Genomic DNA, 21339 nt, shown 5'->3' on the forward strand with positions numbered 1-21339 from the left:
ATTTTTAAAAGGCAAATCACTAAAGGCCAACACCTCTCTCTGCTCTCAATACTAAGCTATTTTCCCATTGGTAATAATGAAGTGATATGTAATTTGATTAGTAATCAGTTGGTGATGGCTGTGAGTCTCATTTCTAAAGAAAACAAACAAGATCAGAGTGGCAAAAGGACCAAATGTAGCAATTTTCAAAACTGGGTAGGCAAAGCCTTACTCTAACCGACCAAATGACCAATCAGCTGCATTGTGCCTTTTGGGGGGTTCTGATGTCTTTGTTCAATAACTGCACATCTCAGCGCTGTCCCCACAGATGTTCTCAACATCACACATGCAGCTGCGGATGGCCATGATGCTGCCAATGACAGCAAGGGCGTGGAGAGGAGATCTTGCTGACCCCATTTTATTCCTCAACAGGTGTCGCCCCTTCCCTTTCTTCACCCGCTTCCTCTTCTTCCTTGCACAAATCTTGACTGTGGGTACCAACAAAATAAATGTCTTCCTCTTCTTTCTTCTGGTTTTGCTTCTTCGTGGAGGCTTTCCTTATCTTCAGTGAAAGTTTGCAAGTCTTGATTGTTGAAGTGCTTGAGTACTTTTCCACTTGGGCCTTTCTTGGAAGTGAGTTCAATATTCCTAGTGCTTTTAGGGTCTTAAAATAAAGCTTTTCTACTGCCGTTATTGCATTTTCCTGAGCAACTCTTGCAAATAGCAATGGCTTCCTTTTAAAGTGCTCTTCGCTTTCTTCTAGTTCTCGTCAATATTGTCTCCCTCCTTCCTCTGCACTCTTTCTGAGATACGTAAGCCCGGAGTTGGGCATCTGAGCTGCACCTTGATGTGAGTCACCACCCTCAGCCTGGCTTGTCAGCAGTTTCTGCAATTCTTTCATTCTTTGCTTCTGCTTGGCCAGGACCCGATTTCTCTCGTCTTGCAACATCTTCTTTTCCTCGAGTGATCTCCTGAGGGCTTCTTCTCGTGTTCTGGCAGACACCGTGGGCGTGGGGAGGCTGCAGCTACAAGGCATGGGCTTTGCACTGGCACTCGGTACTGTTGAGTGACGTCTCGAGGGCACACAAGGCCAACGTGTTTCTCTGACATTTTCTTCATCTGCTTTGATGTCTGCCAGAACCTTCCTGCTCTTGGTAGCCCTGGTGGATGCATGAAGATCGAACGGTTTGAGTCTCGGACACTTGTGTTCCGAGGGGTGATTCTGATGTCTCTCAGGGAGGTCTTCAAACTCAGGAATCTGGCCGCTTGCCTTGCGCCTGCACTTGACAGCCTGCTCAGGACACCTGGGATTCCTCGGGCGTCTGCAAGCTGCCTTCCGGGGCGGAGGGGGCGAAGTCTGTAAAAGCTCCTGGGCTCTCCGCTGCGCCCTGCTGTCCCGACACAGATCTTTGCATTGGTCCCTGGTAGCTGAACCATACATAGATGGAGGTGCGGGCCTGGCTTTACATCTGTTTGTTTTCTTTTTAGATTTCAAAAAGTCTCTGAGTTGCTTTTCCCGGACTGCCTGCTTCTGTTCCTCTCTTGCAATAAACGTAAAAGGCTTTAGAGAAGCCAAAAGAGCTTCTATGTTTTTCTCCTTCATGGTCCTCCTCCTTTCTTCATTTTGCTTGACCATCTCATGGTACAGGGGGAGCAAGACACCTGCGGGAACCGGGGTGGCTCGGAACTTCTTCCTACACTCAGCATCCTCTTCTTGCTTTTTGAGCAGTTTATGTGCCATTTTGGGATCCCATTGAGATTTCAGGGCCTCTGTTTTCTTCTGTTCTCGTATGGTCATTTGGAAAGGCTCCGGTACCGTAAGCCTCGGCACCCATTCTCGGCGTGTCCTCTTGGGTCCTTCCACGGCTGGACGGTCGGGGTCTTCACCCCGAATATAATCTCTAACACGGAAGTCTGCCCACATGTTCTGGATGAGCTCCTTAGCATAGGTCATCTCTCTGGTTTTCCCAGGGTGCTCTTTTGCTAGGCTGGGCCAGTCCTCCTCAGAGGATGAAGTGCAGAAAGAGGAACACCAGCCTAAGTCGGGATCCGAAAACCACGTCATTATGGGGTGATGGGAGTTCCTTTCCCATACAGGTCTGGAGGATCCGCTGGGAGCATCCTGCCCGATGGTCACTGGCCAAACCTCCGTTCGAGGTAAGTGGCTGTGGTAGGTTGTCTTTAATTTGGCCATAGTGTCCATGTGGGCAGCCTTCAGCTCTTCTAGTTTCCTGAAATACTCTTCATTCGAGTGATAAATGGAAGAAAAGGTCACAAAGTCCTCGAAGCTGATAGGATCCCCCACCCCAGGAAAGTCTCTGTGACCGTCAGCCGACGCCCACGCAGGTCGCACCACGTTCTCCTCCCCGTGGTCCCCCAAGGCCGCCGCCAGGGCCTCCAGCGGGTCTTCGCCTCGGTCCCGGGCGACCCGCGCTCCGGTGTTAGGGTTCAGCGGGAGTTGCGGACCGGTGGCCGCCATCACCCGCCTCCGAGGCCCGAGCGCCGCGCTGGCCCGGCGGCGGGTAAGTGGGCGCCGCCCCTGGAGACCCAGCGGCTCCTGGCTTCCCAGCGGCATCCTAACCGCCGCGCCTGCTCAGGACATCCAAGTCCTCACCTGTTAGAAGATTCCTGGTGCGATTTCTGCGTTAGTTGAGACACAGTAGTTAGGATATTTTGTCTTGAACTCTCCTGTATAGTGATACTTACGATTTATACAGAAATAAGTTTTTTACTGTAGGGTGAATGTTATCATTTTCACCAAGAAATTGCAGTGTTGCCTTCCAAAAAAGACCCAAGATTTGTTTCCCACTTCACTCTACTCTGTTTCCTTCTTGTCATTCTTTCATTGAGGATGCAAAGTTTGCTTAGGAGGTGGGCCGGTGTGAAATGTTAACACAGATCATTTGACGAGGCTACAGTGACCAGAAAGGAAAATAAGTCTCCAGGAAGAAAAGCCAGAACTCCTTATTAGGAACTATCTGACGCTTGTTTGAAGTTAATAGCAGTGCAAACGCTTAACAGTGTTTGGAGATGATTTAAACCCAAAGCAAATCCATGACACACCTTACACTGTAGCCACAGTTCAAGTCCTAGACACTGCACACATTAGTCAGTGAGTACTATTTTGAAATACAGCATGGGATGTGTGTTGTAGAAGTAGGCCAGTTGGTGGGTGCTGATTGTCAGGTTTTTCAGAAGCATAAGTGGAGTGACAGCCTCTCTGTGGAAAACCGATTGAAAAGGTAATAGTTATCTAGACATAACACTAAAGTCGCAGTCAATATAGTAACAGTGGATTCATCTAGAGTATGCATAATAATGATGTATTAGCAAAATATGAACAATGTCAGCACACCTTGACCGTTTTGTTTCAAAACATGTTGTGTTTTCTCCCAAATTCCATTTCTATGCTACTACAGCATTAGTTTGTCAGTTTTTTTAAAAAAATAAATTGGAAACCAAGGTCTTTAATAGAATCATCCATGTAGAGATACTCTTTTTTAAGCGTAGTACTGCCTTAGATTTTTAAAAATGAATTATTGGGACTGGCACTGTGGTGCAGTGGGTTAACGCCCTGGCCTGAAGTGCTGGCGCCCTATATGGGTGCCAGTTTGAGACCCAGCTGCTCCACTTCCTGTCCAGCTCTCTCCTATGGCCCAGGATAGCAGTGGAAGATGGCCTAAAGTGCTTGGGCCCCTGCACCTGCATGAGAGTCCTGGAAGAAGCTCCTGGCTCCTGGCTTCAGATCGGGGCGCAGCTCCGGCTGTTGGGGCCACCTGGGGAATGAACCATCGGATGGAAGACCTCTCTGTCTCTCTCTGCCTCTCCTCTCTCTGTGTAACTCTGACTTTCAAATAAATAAATAAATCTTTTTAAAAAATGAATTATTAATTTAAATGAGTAGCAGAGAGACAGGGAAAGATATGAGATACGTATCAGAGAGAGTAGGCTCACTCCCACTCACTGGGTCAGTCCCCAAATGTCAGCAATGGTTTGGACTGGGCCAAGGCCAAAGCTGGGAGCCAGGAATTCAATCCAGGTTTCTCACACGGGTGGCAGGAACCCAGTCACTACTGTCTCCCAAGGTGTCCGTGGAACAGGAATGCTGGAGTCCCAGAGCTGGGAATTGAACCCTGGCACTCCAATGTGGGAGGTGAGTGTCTTAACTGCTAGGTCAGATGCCTCTGTCCCACACTGGGTTTTTGTCAGAGTTTCTATCATTCCTAAGGTTCTTTTTCTCACTTCTCATACACTTCCACAGTTTACACACTGCAAGCTTTCTGTGTCAGTACTTCCTGAAGGACCTGCTAGACTCTGAAACAAGCTTCAAGGAAACAGAATTTTCATGAAAATAGTCATCTGGTTGCAATTTGATTCCTTGTGTGTCCACATTACCCATCCAGATGGAGTTCTGGTGCGTCGTCCGTACTTCTGGAGTGTTTCCTTGCTTGTATTACTGTAGGCAGCTGCTATATAGAAAAACAAAGTTGGAAGGACACTGCAGTAGATTTTAACTGTTTCTGTTTATTAATGTTTTGAAATCACCCAAGTTCCTAGTTAAATGCAACAACTTCTGCCTTGCCTGAGTAGAAAAATAATTCTACACCTATGGGCCATAGGGTGGAGGAACAATTCTTAAACTGTCAGGACATCATTCTTAAAAAATATGGAGGACCTTCAAAGAACTTTCTCTATTTTTTTTTAAAAAAAGATTTATTTATTTATTTGAAAGGCAGAATTATGCACTGGCAGAGAGAGAGAGAGAGAGAGAGAGAGAGAGAGAGAGAAAGTCTTGCATTTGCTGGTTCACTCCCCAAATGGCTGCAATGGCCAGAACTGGGCAGATCGGAGCCAGGAGCCAGGAGTTTCTTCCAGGTCTCCCACACAAGTGCTGGGGCCCAAGGACTTGGGCCATCCTCTACTGCTTTCCCAGGCCATAGCAGAGAGCTGGATCAGAAGTGGAACAGCTGGAACTCAAACTAGTACCCATAAAGGATGCAGCGCTGGCCCCCAGAGAACTCTCTTTAAGGGTGTTATGTCTATCAACATTTACTCTGTTAAAGATTAAAATAGGAAAATTTTTAAAAATTTCACTTCAATAAAAATAGCAATAAATGAGAAAACTTAAAAAATTTTTATTTTTACGGTTGTAAAACATAATGCGGAGAGGCCTCATGCATACTTTCAGTTTCCCTCGGTGGTGTAATCTTCTGTAACTGGAGTACAGTGTCACAACCAGGGTATTGACAGTGATGAAGACAAGGTATAGAACAGCCCAAATCACTACAAGGATCTCTTGTGTCACGCTTTTAAAGCCACATCTCTTCTGCGGAAAAAAATTAAACATAGAATTACCATGTGATCCAGCAATTTTACTTCTGGGTATGTACTCAAAGGAATTGAAAACAAGGTATTTTAAAATGTATTTATCTAATTTTGTTTACATGAAAGGCAGAGAGACAGAGAAAGCGGGGTCCCGAAGAGCTATTTGCACGTTCATGTTCACAGCAGCAGTATTGACAGTAGCCAACAGGTGGACCCACCTTACTGTTTTCCCCAGCAGCTGTACCATTTACATTCTCATCCACAGTCTTCAAAGACTTCATTTTCTCCGTATCATAGCCAACCCTTGTTGCATCCTATCTGTTTTGATAGTAGCCACTCCAATGGATGTGAGGTATCTCATTATGGTTTTTATTTGTATTTTCCTAATGATTAGTGATGTTGAGCATTTTTTTCATGCGTTTATTGGTTACTTGAATATCTTGGGAGAAATGTCTACTTATGTCCTTTGCCTGTTTTTAAAGAAGGTTGTTTGGGGTACTTTTTGTTGTAGAGATTAGTAGTTCTCTATATAAATCTGAGTAGCAATTGCTTTCAGATATATGATTGGTAAATATTTTCTTCCATCCTGTGGATGCCTTTTTATTTTGTTGATGGTGTCTTTTGATGTACAAGTTTTTGTGATGTTGTATGTAATTTTTTTTGTATATTGCTTCATTCAATTTGCTAAAATTTCATTGAGAATTGTTATGTCTATATTAATGATATACATTAGTCTATAATTTTTCTTTTTTTTCCTTGTATTTGTCTGGTTTTGGTAATACTAGCCTCATAAAATTAGTTAATAACTATTCCCTCCTCTTATACTTTCTAGAAGATACTGTATAAATTTTGAGTTAATTTTTAGATGCTTTGTAGAATTCTCCAATGAAATTATCTGGGCTTAGATATTTATTTTGGCAGAAGATTTTGCAGCTACAAATTCACCTTTTTGATGTTTATTCAGTTTGTCCATTTCATCTTAATTGTGTTGTAGTAGCTTCTGATATTTGAGGAATTGGTTAATTTTCTCTAAGTTTGTGAATTTTTGAACATAGAGCTCACATTATTTTTTTTACTATTTTTTGTCATTTTAAACTTATTAAAAAAATCTATTAGTTGTGATTTTAAGTACGTAGTTCAGTAGTATTTAGTAGATTCACAAATGCATCACTACTCTCTAGGTCAAAAACATTTTCATCACCCCAAAAGGAAAACCCACACCCATTAGGCAGGCACCCACCATTTCAACTTCCTCACAACCCTGTATGAATTTTCATACCCTAGATACTCATATCAATGGGATCATACGAAATGTCACCCTTTGTTTCTAGCTCCTTTCACTCAGCATAATGTTTTCAAGGCTCATTCATGTTTGGTGTGTGTCACACTCCATTCTTTCTTATAGATGAATAATACTCCATTGTGTGCAGGCACCATATTTTATTTAGCCACTCATCCATTACTGGGCATTTGGGTTGTTTCTGCCTTATGACTGTTGTGCTCAAGGCTGCTATTTTGTTCAAATACCTGTTTTCGTTCTCTTTCACTTCTACAGGGTCGCATGGTAATTCTGTTTAACTTTTTTGGAGCTACCAAATTTTTCCACAGTAACTGTACCAGTTTGCATTCTCACCAGCAATGGGCGAGGGTTCTAATTTCTTCACATCATTGCCAATACTTTCTAATTTGTTTTAATAATTACTATCCTAGTGGGTATGAAGTGGTATCTGATTGTGGTTTTGGTTTGAATTTCCCCAATGGCTAATGACGTTGAGCATCTTTTCATGTACTTTTTGGCCATTTGTATATCTTCTTTGGAGAAATGTCTATTTAAATCATTCCCCTACTTTTTAATTGAGTTGTCTGTCTTTTTGTTATTTAATTATAAGAATATAACACATCTTAGTTACTAATTTTTACCAGATACATGATTTGCAAATATTTTACTCTATTCTTTTTATTCTCTTGGTATTGTCCTTTGAAGCACAAAATATTTTTGTTTTGATGAGATCCAATGTATCTATTTTTCCTTTTTTTGCTTATACTTTTGGTGCCATGTCTAAGAAATTGTTTCCAAGCCCCGGTTACACAGCTCATCACTGTTCTTTCTTGAGGGAGTTCTATAGTTTTAGCTGTTACATTTAGTTGTTTGATTCAGTTCAGGTTGATTTTGATATGAGGAATGAGATAAAGTCTAACTTCCTTCTTTGCGTATGGATATCCAATTGTCTCAGCACCCTTTGTTGATGAGGCTTTTTTCTCCTGACTGAATAGTCTTAGAACCCTTATCAAAAACCAGTTGACAGGGGCTGCACTGTGTGCAGGGGGTTAATACCCTGGCCTGAAGCGCTGGCATCCCATATGGGCTTCGGTTCGAGACCCGGCCGTTTCACTTCTCATCCGGCTCTCTGCTATGGTCTGGGAAAGCAGTAGAAAATGGCCCAATTCCTTGGGCCTCCCACCTGTGTGGGAGACCTGGAGGAAGCTCCGGCTCCTGGCTTCTGATAGGCAGAGCTCCGGCCATCCCAGACAATTAGGGAGTGAACATCCCATGGAAGACCTCTCTCTGTCTTTCTCTCTGCCTCTCCTCTCTCTGTGTAACTCTTTCAAATAAATAAATAAATCTTAAAAAAAAAAAAAACACAGGCCGGCGCCGTGGCTTAACAGGCTAATCCTCCGCCTTGCGGCGCCAGCACATCAGGTTCTAGTCCCGGTTGGGGCACCGATCCTGTCCCGGTTGCCCCTCTTCCAGGCCAGCTCTCTGCTGTGGCCCGGGAAGGCAGTGGAGGATGGCCCAAGTGCTTGGGCCCTGCACCCCATGGGAGACCAGGAGAAGCACCTGGCTCCTGCCATCGGAACAGCGCGGTGCGCTGGCCACAGCGCGCCTACCGCGGTGGCCATTGGAGGGAGAACCAACGGCAAAAAGGAAGACCTTTCTCTCTGTCTCCCTCTACTGTCCACTCTGCCTGTCAAAAAACAAAAACAAAAACAAAACAAAACAAAAAAAAAACAGTTGACTATGGATATATGGTTCTATTTCTGGGCTCTCATTTCTGTTCCAGAGATCTAACATGTATCTTGATGCCAGTTCTATACCATTGCTTATTATTATTTCTGTATATTTGTAGGATGTTAGGAAATTGGGACATATAAGTCCTCCAACTCTGTTTTTAGTTTTCAATATTGTTTTGGCTATCTGTGTTTCCATTTAATGTCACATGAATTTTAGAATGAGTTTCTCTATTCCTGCAAAAATATCGGGATTTTTAAAAATAGCTATTATATTATATGTATATGTATACATTATATATAGATACCTTTGGGGAACATTGTCATCTTAACAACATTAATTTTTTTTAATAAAGATTTATTATTTATTTGAAAATCAGTTACACAGAGAGAGGAGAGGCGGAGAGAGAGAAAGGTCTTCCATCTGATGGTTCACTCCCCAATTGGCTGCAACGGCCAGAGCTGTGCCAATCCAAAGCCAGGAGCTTCTTCTGGGTCTCCCATGCAGGTGCAGGAGTCCAAGCAATTGAGCCATCTTCTACTGCTTTCCCAGGCCATAGCAGAGAGCTGGATCAGAAGTGGAGCAGCCGGGACTAGAACTGGCACCCATATCGGATGCCGGTGCTTCAGGCCAGGGCGTTAACCCGCTGCGTCACAGCGCCAGCAATTTTCTAATACATGAACATGAGTTACCTTCCCATTTATTTGGGTCTTTTAAATTTCTTTTAGCACCGTTTTGTCACTTTCAGTGTATGAGTCTTGCATCTCATTGTTTAAATTTATTCTGATGTATTTTATCATTTTCTACTATAAAAAAAATTTTAAGAAATTTCCTCTTAGATTGTGCCTTGCCAGTGTTTTTTTTTTTTTTTAAAGATTTATTTATTTATTTAAAAGTCAAAGTTACACAGAGAGACGAAGAGTCAGAGAGAGAGAGAGAGAGAGAAAGATCTTCCATCCACTGGTTCGTTCCCTGAATAGCAGCAATGGCTGGGGCTGAGCCAGGCTGAAACCAGGAGCTAGGAGTTTCTTCTGGGTCTCCCATGTGGGTGCAGAGGCCCAAGCACTCAGACCATCTTCCGTTGCCTTCTTAGGCACATTAGCAGCGACCTAGATTGGAGGTGGAGCAGTCATGACTCGAACTGGCACCCATATGGAATGCTGGTGTCACAAGCAGAAGCTTAACCTACTACTCCATGATACTAGCCCCTACAGTGGACTTTTACATGTTGATATGTATCATGACACTTTGGTAAATTTGTTTATTAACTCTAGTAGGTTTACTCATGGATTCCTGAGGGTTTTCTATATATAAACTCATGTTATCTGAGAATATGGATAGTTTTACTTCTTCCTTTCCAACTGGAATGATTTTGATTTATTTTTCTTGACCAATTTCTCTGTGTAGGATTTCCAGTGCAATGTTGAGTGGAAGTGGTGAAATCCATCATCCTTATCTTTATTCTGATTATAAAGGAAAAGCTTAGTCTCTCATGATTGAGTATGATGCCAGTTGTAGGTTTTTTATAGATAGCCTTTTACCTGTTGAAGAAGTTCTCTTACATTACTAGTGTATGGAAAGTTTTTATTATGAGAAGGTGTTGGATTTTGTCAAAGACTTTTTCTGCATCATGTAGGTATCTCTCCTTTATTCTATTAATGTGAAGTGTTACATTGATTGGTTTTCACTTGTTGGACCACCCTTGCATTCCTGGGATCAATCCTACTTCATCATGGTATGTAATGCTTTTAATATGCCTCTGGATTTGGTATGCTAGTATTCTGTTGAGGATGTTTGCTTCTATATTCATAAGTGAAGTTAGTCTATAGATTCTTGTGTTATCTTTGTTTAGTTTGGTATCAAAGCAATGTTGGCTGCCTAGACTGAATCAAGATGTGTTCCCACCTCGTATATATTTTTTTTGAAGAGTCTGGGAAAGATTAGTGTAATATCTTTAAGTCTTTGGTAGAATTCACCAGTGAAGTCCTGTAATTCTGACTTTTATTTGTTAGTTCATTTGTGATTACTGATTCAATTTCTTTACTTGTTGTAGGTCTATTTAGGTTTTCTCTTTCTTCTTGAGTCAGTTTTGATAGTGTATGTCTAGGAATTTTTCCATTTCAGTCTGGCTATCTAATTTTTTGGCAGTAGTTCATTGCATTCTTTTTTTTTTTTTTTTTTTTTATTTTTATTTTTGACAGGCAGAGTGGACAGTGAGAGAGAGAGACAGAGAGATAGGTCTTCCTTTGCCGTTGGTTCACCCTCTAATGGCCGCCGCGGTAGCGCGCTGCGGCCGGCGCACCGCGCTGTTCCGATGGCAGGAGCCAGGTGCTTCTCCTGGTCTCCCATGGGGTGCAGAGCCCAAACACTTGGGCCATCCTCCACTGCACTCCCTGGCCACAGCAGAGAGCTGGCCTGGAAGAGGGGCAACCGGGACAGGATCGGTGCCCCGACCGGGACTAGAACCCGGTGTGCCGGCGCCGCAAGGCGGAGGATTAGCCTGTTGAGCCACGGCGCCGGCCCATTGCATTCTTTTATAGTCCTTTTCACATCTGGAAACTCAGGAGTAATGTCTCTACTTTAAGTTTTTATTTTAATAATTGAGTCTTTTTTTAAACTTTAGTCATTCTAGCTTAAGTCGCCCAATTTTCTTGATTTTTAAAAATAACTAACTTTAGATTTGACTAATTCTCTATATTGTTTTTGTATTGTACCTTTCATTTATATGCACTCTAATCTTTATTATTTCCTTTCTGTGCTTAGCTTTGTGTTTAGTTTGCTTCTCTTTTTCTGGTTTATTAAGGTGTCCAATAGATTATTGACTTGAGATCTTTTAGTTTTAGTATAGGCATCATCAACTATAAATTTTCCTCTGAGCACTGCTTTCCTTGCATCCTGTATATTTTATTATTATTTTATTTTTATTCATCCCAAACTGTTTACAATTATCATTGTGATTTATTCTTTGACCTATTACTATTTAATCAGTTATTATATTTTAATGGCATATGGATATTCTCTATATCATTATAGATAATATATACTATTATTTATGTATTTTCTTTTTATCTTTCTCAATTTGTTAGTCAATTTTACTGACTTTTTTCAGTGCTTCAGGTTTTGTTGTATTGATATTCCCTATTATTTTAAATTCCATTTATCTCTGCTTCCATCTTAATTCTTCCCTTCTTCCTGTTTCCTTTGAATTTGATTTGATCTCCTTTTTCTGGTTTCTTGAGATGGTTATTTAGATTCTTTTTAAAAATCTTTCCTATTTTCTAATGTAAACATTTAGAAGTATATACTTCCCTCTCACTACTACCTTAGCTGTGTCCTACATATTTTTGTATGTTGCATTTTCATATAGAAAATGTCTTAAGGCACCTAATACATTATGGATCTTCTGTATCTAGGCTAATGACCTCTTGTTTTCTCAGCCATGGCCGCTCTCCTTTATCCAAACTTCTCTTAAATCATGCTTCCTAGAACATAGAATTCTAGATTAGTCTATTAGAGTAATACAGCTGAAATAGCTGTTCATTTTTTTGTTTATTAATTCATTTACACATAACAAACATTTACTGAGTCCTTATACTAGGCATTGTGTTGGTTAGGAATATAGAGGTGATTAAGACAGACATGCTTCTTCTTAGATAGGTCTGGCAGAGAAAACAAACAATTAAACAAAAAATTTCAAGGGTGACTCCTAGCTCCCTTAGTATAGAAACTCTGCTGCTATTAGCACAAGGTTCATCAGAATGTCATGAGGTATTTTTCTTCCAACAAATGCCACCATTTTCTGTCCTGTTTTCAAAACTCTCTGAAACCTAGAGTGATCTTCAACTGATCTGTACTCTGCAGGTTATACCAGTTGCTAAAACTGACTTTGTTATTATTGGTTAGAGCTATGGTTAAATATTTTATATAATGGTTCCTGGCCTGAACCATGACTGCAAACATCTCTGTCCCTTTCCATTGATCAACCTTTCAGGATACAATCAAATCCATAATAAGGTCACACCTTTGATTTGGATAAAATTACCAACTTTTCTAATTTTCTTATCAGCTAAGCTTTTTGATCCTTACCAGTGTCTTAGACAGATAGAACCCCAATTGACAGATGAAGAAATTGAGATGCAGACCAAAAAAACTGACCTGCTTGGGAAAATCAAGAACACATACAAGTTTCTAGACTTCCACCTGGGCCCTCTACACTTACCTCAATCTCAATGCCTCTTCATAGCTGACCATTAACATGTTTTAAAGTGGGCAAAGCCTAGTTCATAATAGATCTGACTATCAAACATGATGATTAGTTATTAATTCTTGGGTATTGCCCGGTATGCATGTGTTAGGTTTACAGTAAAGAATGTCCACAATTTCTTAACTGTCCTTTAAGATATATTAGTGACTGTCACACCTAAATTATAACAAAGAAGCACTAAAGAAATTCAATGTGGGCGGCAAAATTCTTTGAAGAATAACTAGTTATAATTGAGGAGTCTGAACACATTTCAGAGTTGCATGTTTAATATGCAGTATGGTTAATTGCACTGTAATTACAGTATTTTAGAATGCCATGCTAAGTGTTTAATCCCTTTCAGGTTTGCCCTCCAATCAGTGGTCTTGCCTTCATTTTCCAGATTGATGAAATGTGCTTCAAAGAAGGGAATAGGTAACAAGATTGTGTCTGTGTGTCTAATCAGCTGGGAAAGTTGTAAAATGAATCTTTCCTATCTGGAATTTATATTTAATCATAGTTATGTTCTCTTTATGAATGAGTGTTGATTAGTTAGTTGTTGGAATAGGAAAACAATAAGAGCTTTTATTTGGCCAGATAAGTTTTTGCTGGAGTCATTATTTGTGTCTGATTGAGTTGATGGGGATATTTACATTACCTCAGTGCACAGACCCACTTAATCTTATTCATGATGTTAATTATATACGCTGGGAGTTACTGCCTGCTCTTATTTATGGTGTTTACTGCTAGGATGTGCTCTGCCTGTGGGGATGGTATGGCTCCCCTCTCTTTCACTGGAGTATACCCCACTTCCCGTTGCAAAATGTATCTCTACTCCTAGAAGCCTGATAAAAATGTTCACAGTGATTCTGATGACATCTAATTCAGGGAAGGGAACTCATTTTGGTTTCAAAGAGTTAGTTAACTATACCCTGGAGATGAGCTTTTTGCCTTTCATGTACTTGCAATCTGCTTTTTCAGTGTCTGCATTACCTCCTGCAAACTGTTTCTTAGCCTTCGTGCCCACTCCTCAAAGAAGCACACCCTAATTCTTGTAGACAGACTGATTCATTGCCTCTTGATCTTGTCTGTGAATAGTAATAACCCCACAGCCCCATCATATTCATTATTGCTCTATCTGAATAGTAACACCTCATGGTCCCATCATACTTATTGCAGCTATCTTTTGATATGCTTGTTTTCATTAATGGACTGGTCCATTTGAGAGTGAGGACCACATTCTACAAATATTCATCTCATCATCCAAGTTTCATAATGACTGCTACATGGTAGATGCTTAATAGTTTCTCAGTCAATGACAGATTATTGAGATACAATTTGCATATTATAAGCTCACTCCTTTAAAATGTACAAATAGTTTCTAATATATGCACAAAGTTGTGCAACTATTGTCCCTATGTAATTTCAGAATATTTTCATTATCCCCAAGATAAACCCAATACCCATTAACAGTCGCTATCATTCCCTCTTTCTTTCAGCTTCTAGCAACTACTAATTAAATTCCTCTTTGGGTTTTGCTGTTCTAGATATTTCATGTAAATGGGATCATATATGACTTCTTTCTGTTAGCATAATTTTTTAAAAGATTTATTTATTTACTTGAAAGGCAGAGTTATAGAAAGGGGAGAGGCAGAGAGGCAGAGAGAGGTAGAAGGGTTGGGGAGAGGTCTTCCATATGCTGGTTCACTCCCTAAATGGCCGCAATGGCCAGAGCTGGACCGATCTGAAGCCAGGAGCCAAGAGCTTCTTCCAAGTCTTCTACATGCGTGCAGGGGCCCAAGGAGTTGGGCCATCTCTGCTGCTTTTCTAGGCACATTAGTAGGGAGTTGGATTGGAAGTAGAGCAGCCAGGACTCGAACTGGTGCAGCTTTACCCACTATGCCACAGTGCCAGCCTCAGAATACTATTTTTCTAGGTTATCCATGGTATAGCACAAATGAGTATCTCATTCCTGGGCCAGTAGTATTCCATTATATGGATACATGATATTTTGGCTGGCCATTTACCAACTGATGGCCATTATGGTTGTTTTCACTTTTTGATGATTGTAAATGATATAATATGAGCATTCATATACAAGTGTGTATGTAAACTTGTACTGAATTCTCTTTGGTATATATACTACATGTATTGATTGGCTTTTTGTTACTACAATATAATACCTGGGGCTACTAACTTTATAACAAGGAAAGGTTTATGCAGCTCACGGGTTTGGAGGTTCAAGTCCAAGATTGGACAGCCCCATTGGCTTGGGGTTTGGTGAGGGTGGTGGCTGACAATGGCAGCATGCATGTAGAGGAATGATCACACAGAGAGCCAGGAATCCAAGACAGAGGTTGGAGCCAACTCAGGCTTTTAGAGTAGCCTTCTCTCGCAAGAACTACCTTTCAAGGCCATACCCCCAATAGCCTAGGCACTTCCCACTAGGCCCCAGCTCTTTTTATCTTTTTTTTTTTAAGATTTATTTTATTTATTTGAGAGGCAGGGTTACGGAGAGAGGAGGAGGAGGAAAAGGAGAAGGAGAGGGAGAGAGAGAGGAGGGGGAGAGAGAGAGAGAGAGAGAGAGAAAGAGAGAGAGAGAGATCTTCCATCTGCTGGTTTACTCCCCAAATGGCCACAACAGCTGGGGCTGAGTCAGGCCAAAACCAGGAGCCTAGAACTTCTTCCAGGTCTCCCATGTGTGTGGCAGAGGCTCAAGCACTTCTGTTCCTTCCCAGGTGCATTAGTAGGGACCTGGATTGGAAGTGGAGCAGCTTGGTCTTGAACCGGCCTCTATATGGGATGCTTGCATCATAGGCATAGGCTTAACCCACTGCACCACAGCCCTGGCTCAAAGGCCCCATCTCTTAACTTCCACCACTATTCAATAGTGTCAACCCTAGGGACATTAATACCCAAACTAAGATCCAAACCATAGCAGTAGGGCACCTCAAAAAGTTTGTAGAAAATTGAATTGAAGCATATGTTTATTTTGGTACAGAAAAAATTAAAAAAGAAGAAGAAATTCATGCACAGTTTCTTCCATAATACACATTTTCCATGAACTTTTTGAAGATCTCTCAGTAGAATTACTGAATTGCATGGTAACCTTTTGTTTAACTTTTGGAGTTCTTGCCAATTTATTTTCCAAAATGGCTATACAATTTTATATTCCCACTAACAATATATGATACTTCCAGTTTCCCAATTCTCCCCAACTTTTGTTATTGTCTAATTTGACTATCTTAGTGGGCATGAAAGGTGATATCAGTGTGGTTTGCATTTATCTAATGAGTCATGGTGTTGAACACTTTTTATGGGCTTTTTTTTTTAAACCCAACTTTGATTTTCTGCAGTTTGAATATGATGTGCCTAGGTGTAGATTTTTTGGTATTTATCCAACTTGGAGTTGTCTGAGCTCTGAGCTTCCCGGATCTACAGTTTGGTGTCTGTCATGAATTTTGGGAAATTCTCAGGCATTACACTTCAATTATTTCTTCAGTTCTTTTCTTCCTTTCTTTTCCTTCTCATATTCCAGTTACACTACTACACCATTGTTAAGTGTCTACACCATTGTTAAGTGTCTACACCATTGGTAAGTGTCTACACCGTTGGTAAGTGTCTACACCATTGGTAAGTGTCTATACCATTGGTAAGTGTCCTGCTGTTCTTGGCTATTGCATTACTTCCTTTGATTCTTCTTTCTCTGTTTTTTAGTTTGGGGATTTTCTCTTGACATTTCTTCAAGGTCACTGATCCTTTCTTTTCTTTTCTTTTCTTTTTTAAAGGCAAAGCTACAAAGAGGAAGAGAGAGAGAGAGAGAGAGAGAGAGATATCTTCCATCTGCTAGTTTGCTAGTTCACCCCCCAAATGGCTGCAAAGGCTGGAGCTGAGCCAATGTGAAGCTAGGAGCCAGGAATTTCCTCTGGGTCTCCCATATGGGTGCAGGGGCCTAAGGACTTGGGTCATCCTCCACTGCTTTCCCAGGCCATAGCAGAGTGCTGGATCGGAAGTGGTGCAGTTGGGTCTCAAACCGGTGCCTACATAAGATGCCAGTACTGCAGGTGGCGGCTTTACCCTCTCCGCCACAGTGCCGACCCTCACCCCCATTCCTTTCTTCAGTCAAGCCAGTCTATTGATGAGCCTGTCTAAGGCATTCTCTTCTGACACAGCACTTTTTATTTCTAGGATTCCTTTTTGATTCTTAAGAGTTCCCATCTCTCTGTTTACATTACCCAGCAGTGTGTTGTCCATTTCTTCATTAGCTCTCTTAACATATTATAATTATTTTACGTTACCAGCCTGATAAATCCAAAATCTAAGTATCATTGGTCTTTATCGCTTCAAGGTATTTTTTTTTTTCAGTATGCCATGTGATTTTTTGTTCAAAGCTGGGCATAACATACTGGCTAAAAAGGCACTGAAATAAACAGGTTTGAGTATGATGCTTATCACACTAGAAGTTATATTGTATTTCTTGTTTGCCATAGCTCTACATGTCAGCAGCTAAAATTTCCTCTGATATCCTTGTTTTAATCTCCTTTGTTGTCGGTATGTTTTTCTAAAGAATTCCTCTTAAATAACATCTGAGATGTGGTATTCTTTCAGTTGTAATCTCCTGTTACTGTACAGGACAGATTTAGTGGTAATGAACTCCTTCAGCTGCCATCCATCTAGAAATGTCTTAATTTCTCTATCTTAGAAGGACAATTTTGCTGGATACAGAATTCTTTATTGACAGTTTTTCAACCTTTGGGACTTTACATATGTTATGTATCACCTTCTGGTTGCCATGGTTTCTGGTGAAAAATTATTTGCTAATCTTATTGGAGATCCTTGTATGGGATGAGTCACGTATGAAGCAGGTTCATTGTGTACTGGTTACCCGCTTGTCTGAGGCTTGTGAGATAGAACAGCCACATAGAAGTTACATGGACCTGGGGCAGGTGTTATGACTCAGTGGGTTAAGCCACTGCTTAGAATGCCTGCATCCCATACAGAAGTGCCAGTTGAGGCCTGGCCACTCCACTTCTGATCCAGCCCACTGCTAAGGTACCTGGGATACAGTGATGACAGATTAAGTACTTGGGCCCCTGCCACCCATGTGGGAGACCAGATGGGGTTCCTGACTTCTGGTTTTGGCCGGGCTCAGCCCTCGCTGTTGCTGGAATTTGGGGAGTGAACCAGTGAATAGAAGATCTTTATCTTTCTTTATCTCTCCCTGTCACTCTGCCTTTCAAATAAATGAGAAATAAATAAATAAATAAATATTTTTTAAAAAATTATTCAGGGCAGGATTATTATTTACAAATAGGCAGCAAGGGACAACAGAAGCCTAGGATCCATGATGAGCCAGTCCCCCAAGGCTCAAGAAAGCCGCAGATTCTTGGACTGTGTATCTCCCATTTGCACTGCAGCTGAGGGACCCCAAAAAGCGGAGTTCCTGGGTCATTTACTTCAGGGCCATGGAACATGCTGGGCTAAAGCCTGATGGACATCTTAGTCCCATGGGAAAAAGGGATAGAGCCCAGGCTGTCCTGACAAGTCCCTCTCAAGTTGTCACACGTCCAGCACATTCTGTAGGTACTCGTGAGAACCCTGAGAAAATGCAGGGAGAACTGGACCATTCAACTACCCAGAACACCATCCTGAGCTGCATGCATCTGTGAATTCAGCTGTCACCACATCTGAGAGCTTTGTAGCCATTGTTTCCTCACCGTTTCCCCTTTACTGGACTTCTAGCTTTATGTGTGTTGAAACGGACCGATTGCCTTACAAGCTGTGATGCTTAGGTTTTGAAAAACGTCTCTTTTGCTCTGTGTGTTTCCTTTTGGATGGTGTCTGTTGCTATATGAAGGTCATCGATTGACCTTTTCTTCTCCTTTGTCTAATTGGTGTAAGTCCTATCCGGTGTGTGTTCCCATTCCTGATGCTGTATTTTTTTAAACTTTTAATAAATAAATTTATTTATAGAATAATTTAATAATTTAGTATTAATAATAAATAAGTTATTATTTATACAATAATAATTTAATAATATAAATTTCCAAAGTATAGCTTATGGATTACAGTGGTTTTTTTCCCCCCCATAAGTTCTCTCCCACCTGCAACCCTCCCCTCTCCCGCTCCCTCTCCCATTCCATTCACATCAAGATTCATTTTCAACTATCTTTATATACAAAGGATCAATTTAGTATATATTAAGTAAATATTTCAACAGTTTGCACCCACACAGAAACACAAAGTGTGAAATACTGTTTGAGTACTAGTTATAGCATTCATTCACATGCCTGATGCTGTATTTATCGTTGGTGGTTCATCTGGAATTCTTCTTGTGATTTCTACCTCATCATGTTCATCTCCCTGTGACATGTCTTCACTCATAGTTACCAGAATTACAGTAGTGTGTACACAGCCCTTCCTAATTCCACCACATCTCTGCTTCATGTCCGTCACCACTCCACCTGCCCTACAGGGTGTGCTAAAGTGGGTCCTTCAGGTCTAGATAACAAGTCATTAGATGTCACTCAAAACCATATAAACACCACCAGCAAAGGCAAAGGCATAAGCCAGTATTATTTACCTCAAGTAACCCCACTACTTTAATTTTCTGTAATTTCTATTGACTAATTTTTCTCTTCATTGTGGGTCATGGTTTTCTGCTTCTTTGCTTACCTCGGTTCTTGTTTGGTTGCTGGGTGTAGTGCATTTGACATTGTTAAGTGCCGATTTTTTTTGGGGGGGGCAATCCTTTACTGATTAAACTTCAAACATAAAAAGCCTGTCATCATTTTTATTGTTCTCTTGCTGTATATAATATGCATTTTTCTTTAGTGGACTTCAAGATCCAAATATTATCTCTAGTTTAAGCAGTTTGTCTACAATCTGCCTGAGCATGAGCCTTGTGTTCATGATGCATTATTTTGTTTTTTAAAGATTTATTTATTATTTATTTGAAAGGCAGAATTACAGAGAGGCAGAGGCAGAGAGAGAGAGAGAGGGAGAGAGAGAGAGAGAGAGATTCCATCCGCTGGTTCACTCCCCAGATGGCCGCAACAGCTGGAGCTACGCCGATCTGAAGCCAGGAGCTAGGAGCTTCTTCCAGGACTCCCGTGCAGGTGCAGGGGACCAAGGACTTGGGCTATCTTCTACTGCTTTCCCAGGTCATGGCAGAGAGCTGGATTCGAAGAGGAGCAGCCAGGACTAGAACCGGTACCCATATGGGATGCTGGTGCATCAGGCCAGGTCTTTAACCTGCTGTGCCACAGAACCCACCCCAGAGGGAAAAAAATTTTTTTTTTGACAGGCAGAGTGGATAGTGAGAGAGAGAGAGACAGAGAGAAAGGTCTTCCTTTTGCCATTGGTTCACCCTCCAATGGCTGCCGCGGCCAGCGCATTGCGCTGATCTGAAGCCAGGAGCCAGGTGCTTCTCCTGGTCTCCCCTGGGGTGCAGGGCCCAAGCACTTGGGCCATAGCAGAGAGCTGGTCTGGAAGAGGGCAACTGGGACAGAATCCGGCGCCCCGACCGGGACTAGAACCCGGTGTACTGGCGCCGCAGGCGGAGGATTAGCCTATTGAGCCGCGGAGCCGGCCATAGAGAAAAAATTTTTTGACCACTATACTCTCGCTCTTCCTCCCCCAGCTCCTGGTGCCAGGTTCCTTCCACCCCAGAGGCGGCCATTATCCCGAGTTTAGTACATGTCCTTCCAATTCATTTTTTAAAAAATGTTTTGAAGGCTTATTTATTTATTTGAGAGAGAGAGAGAGAGACAGAGAGACAGAGAGAAAGAGAGAGGTCTTCTATCTGCTGGTTCACTCCACAAATGGCTGCAATGGCCAGGACTGGGCCAACAGGAAGCAGGAGCCAGGACCTTCTTCTGGGTCTCCCATGTGGGTGCACTGGCTCAAGCACTTGGGCCATCTTCTGCTGCTTTCCCAGGTGCATCATCAGAGAGCTGGACTGGAAGTGGAGCAGCCGGGACATGAACCAGTGCCTGTGTGGGATGCCGACACCAGAGGCTTATCCTACACCACATTGCTGGCTCCTGCCAATTCACTTTGGAAGAGTTTTTCCTTTCTCTCTACAGATATACGTGTATGTGTGAGGATACTTGGAAAAGTCTGTTGGAAAAAAGAATTAAAAGAAGTTTATTTTGGTGTAAAATTTTTTTTTAAATCTACATAAGAGAGGTCTTCAAAAAGTTCATGAACATAAATTATGAAAAAATGATACATGGATTTCCAAATATCCTTGTGCTAAAATAAACATTTCTTTTAATTCTATCTTGCCATGAACTTTTTGACGTCTCCTCATTTATGTAAATGCACATGTTTTTAAAGGTTTTACATGGCAGGTTATTTGGAGGCTAATAACTCCAATGTGATGCCTGCAACATAAATCCTTTTGTGTATTATTAAACAGAACAAAAACTAATTATACCACTCTCTCCTTTCCATCAATATTCATATCCTATAAATAAACCATGGTGTAATGGGAGAGCCAAATCCCAGCAAGTGACTCTAGCAGCCGTCCCAATCATTCAGCCCATGCCCTCCAGATAATACCAGATTGTATTTCAGGAGGCTCTTCTCTTTCAGGGAGGGTCAATGGGATACATTTCAAGGGGCTGCCGATTCAGCGTGGGACCAAAACACTAGTTCAATTATCGATTTGACAATTCACTCATTCTTAAACTCCACTGGTATTTCCCAACTACCGCCTAGTAAGAGTGGACTCCTCAATCAGCCATTTGACAACTGGAGCTTGTGAATGAATCTGTGTATA

At 41.5% G+C, this 21339-nt stretch overlaps 1 protein-coding gene across 1 annotated transcript; it reads right to left on the reverse strand.

Annotated features, from left to right (window-relative positions):
- Positions 1 to 397: 397 nt before the first annotated feature.
- Positions 398 to 2458, reverse strand: LOC133776343 (protein FAM161A-like). Its single transcript, XM_062215190.1, is given in 3 exon segments — positions 398 to 497; positions 499 to 622; positions 625 to 2458. Coding segments are annotated over 3 exon segments (2058 nt in total).
- Between the last annotated feature and the right edge of the window lie 18881 nt (positions 2459 to 21339).

This window comes from Lepus europaeus, chromosome 17 (assembly GCF_033115175.1).
Source record: "Lepus europaeus isolate LE1 chromosome 17, mLepTim1.pri, whole genome shotgun sequence".
Classification (NCBI taxonomy): domain Eukaryota; kingdom Metazoa; phylum Chordata; class Mammalia; order Lagomorpha; family Leporidae; genus Lepus; species Lepus europaeus.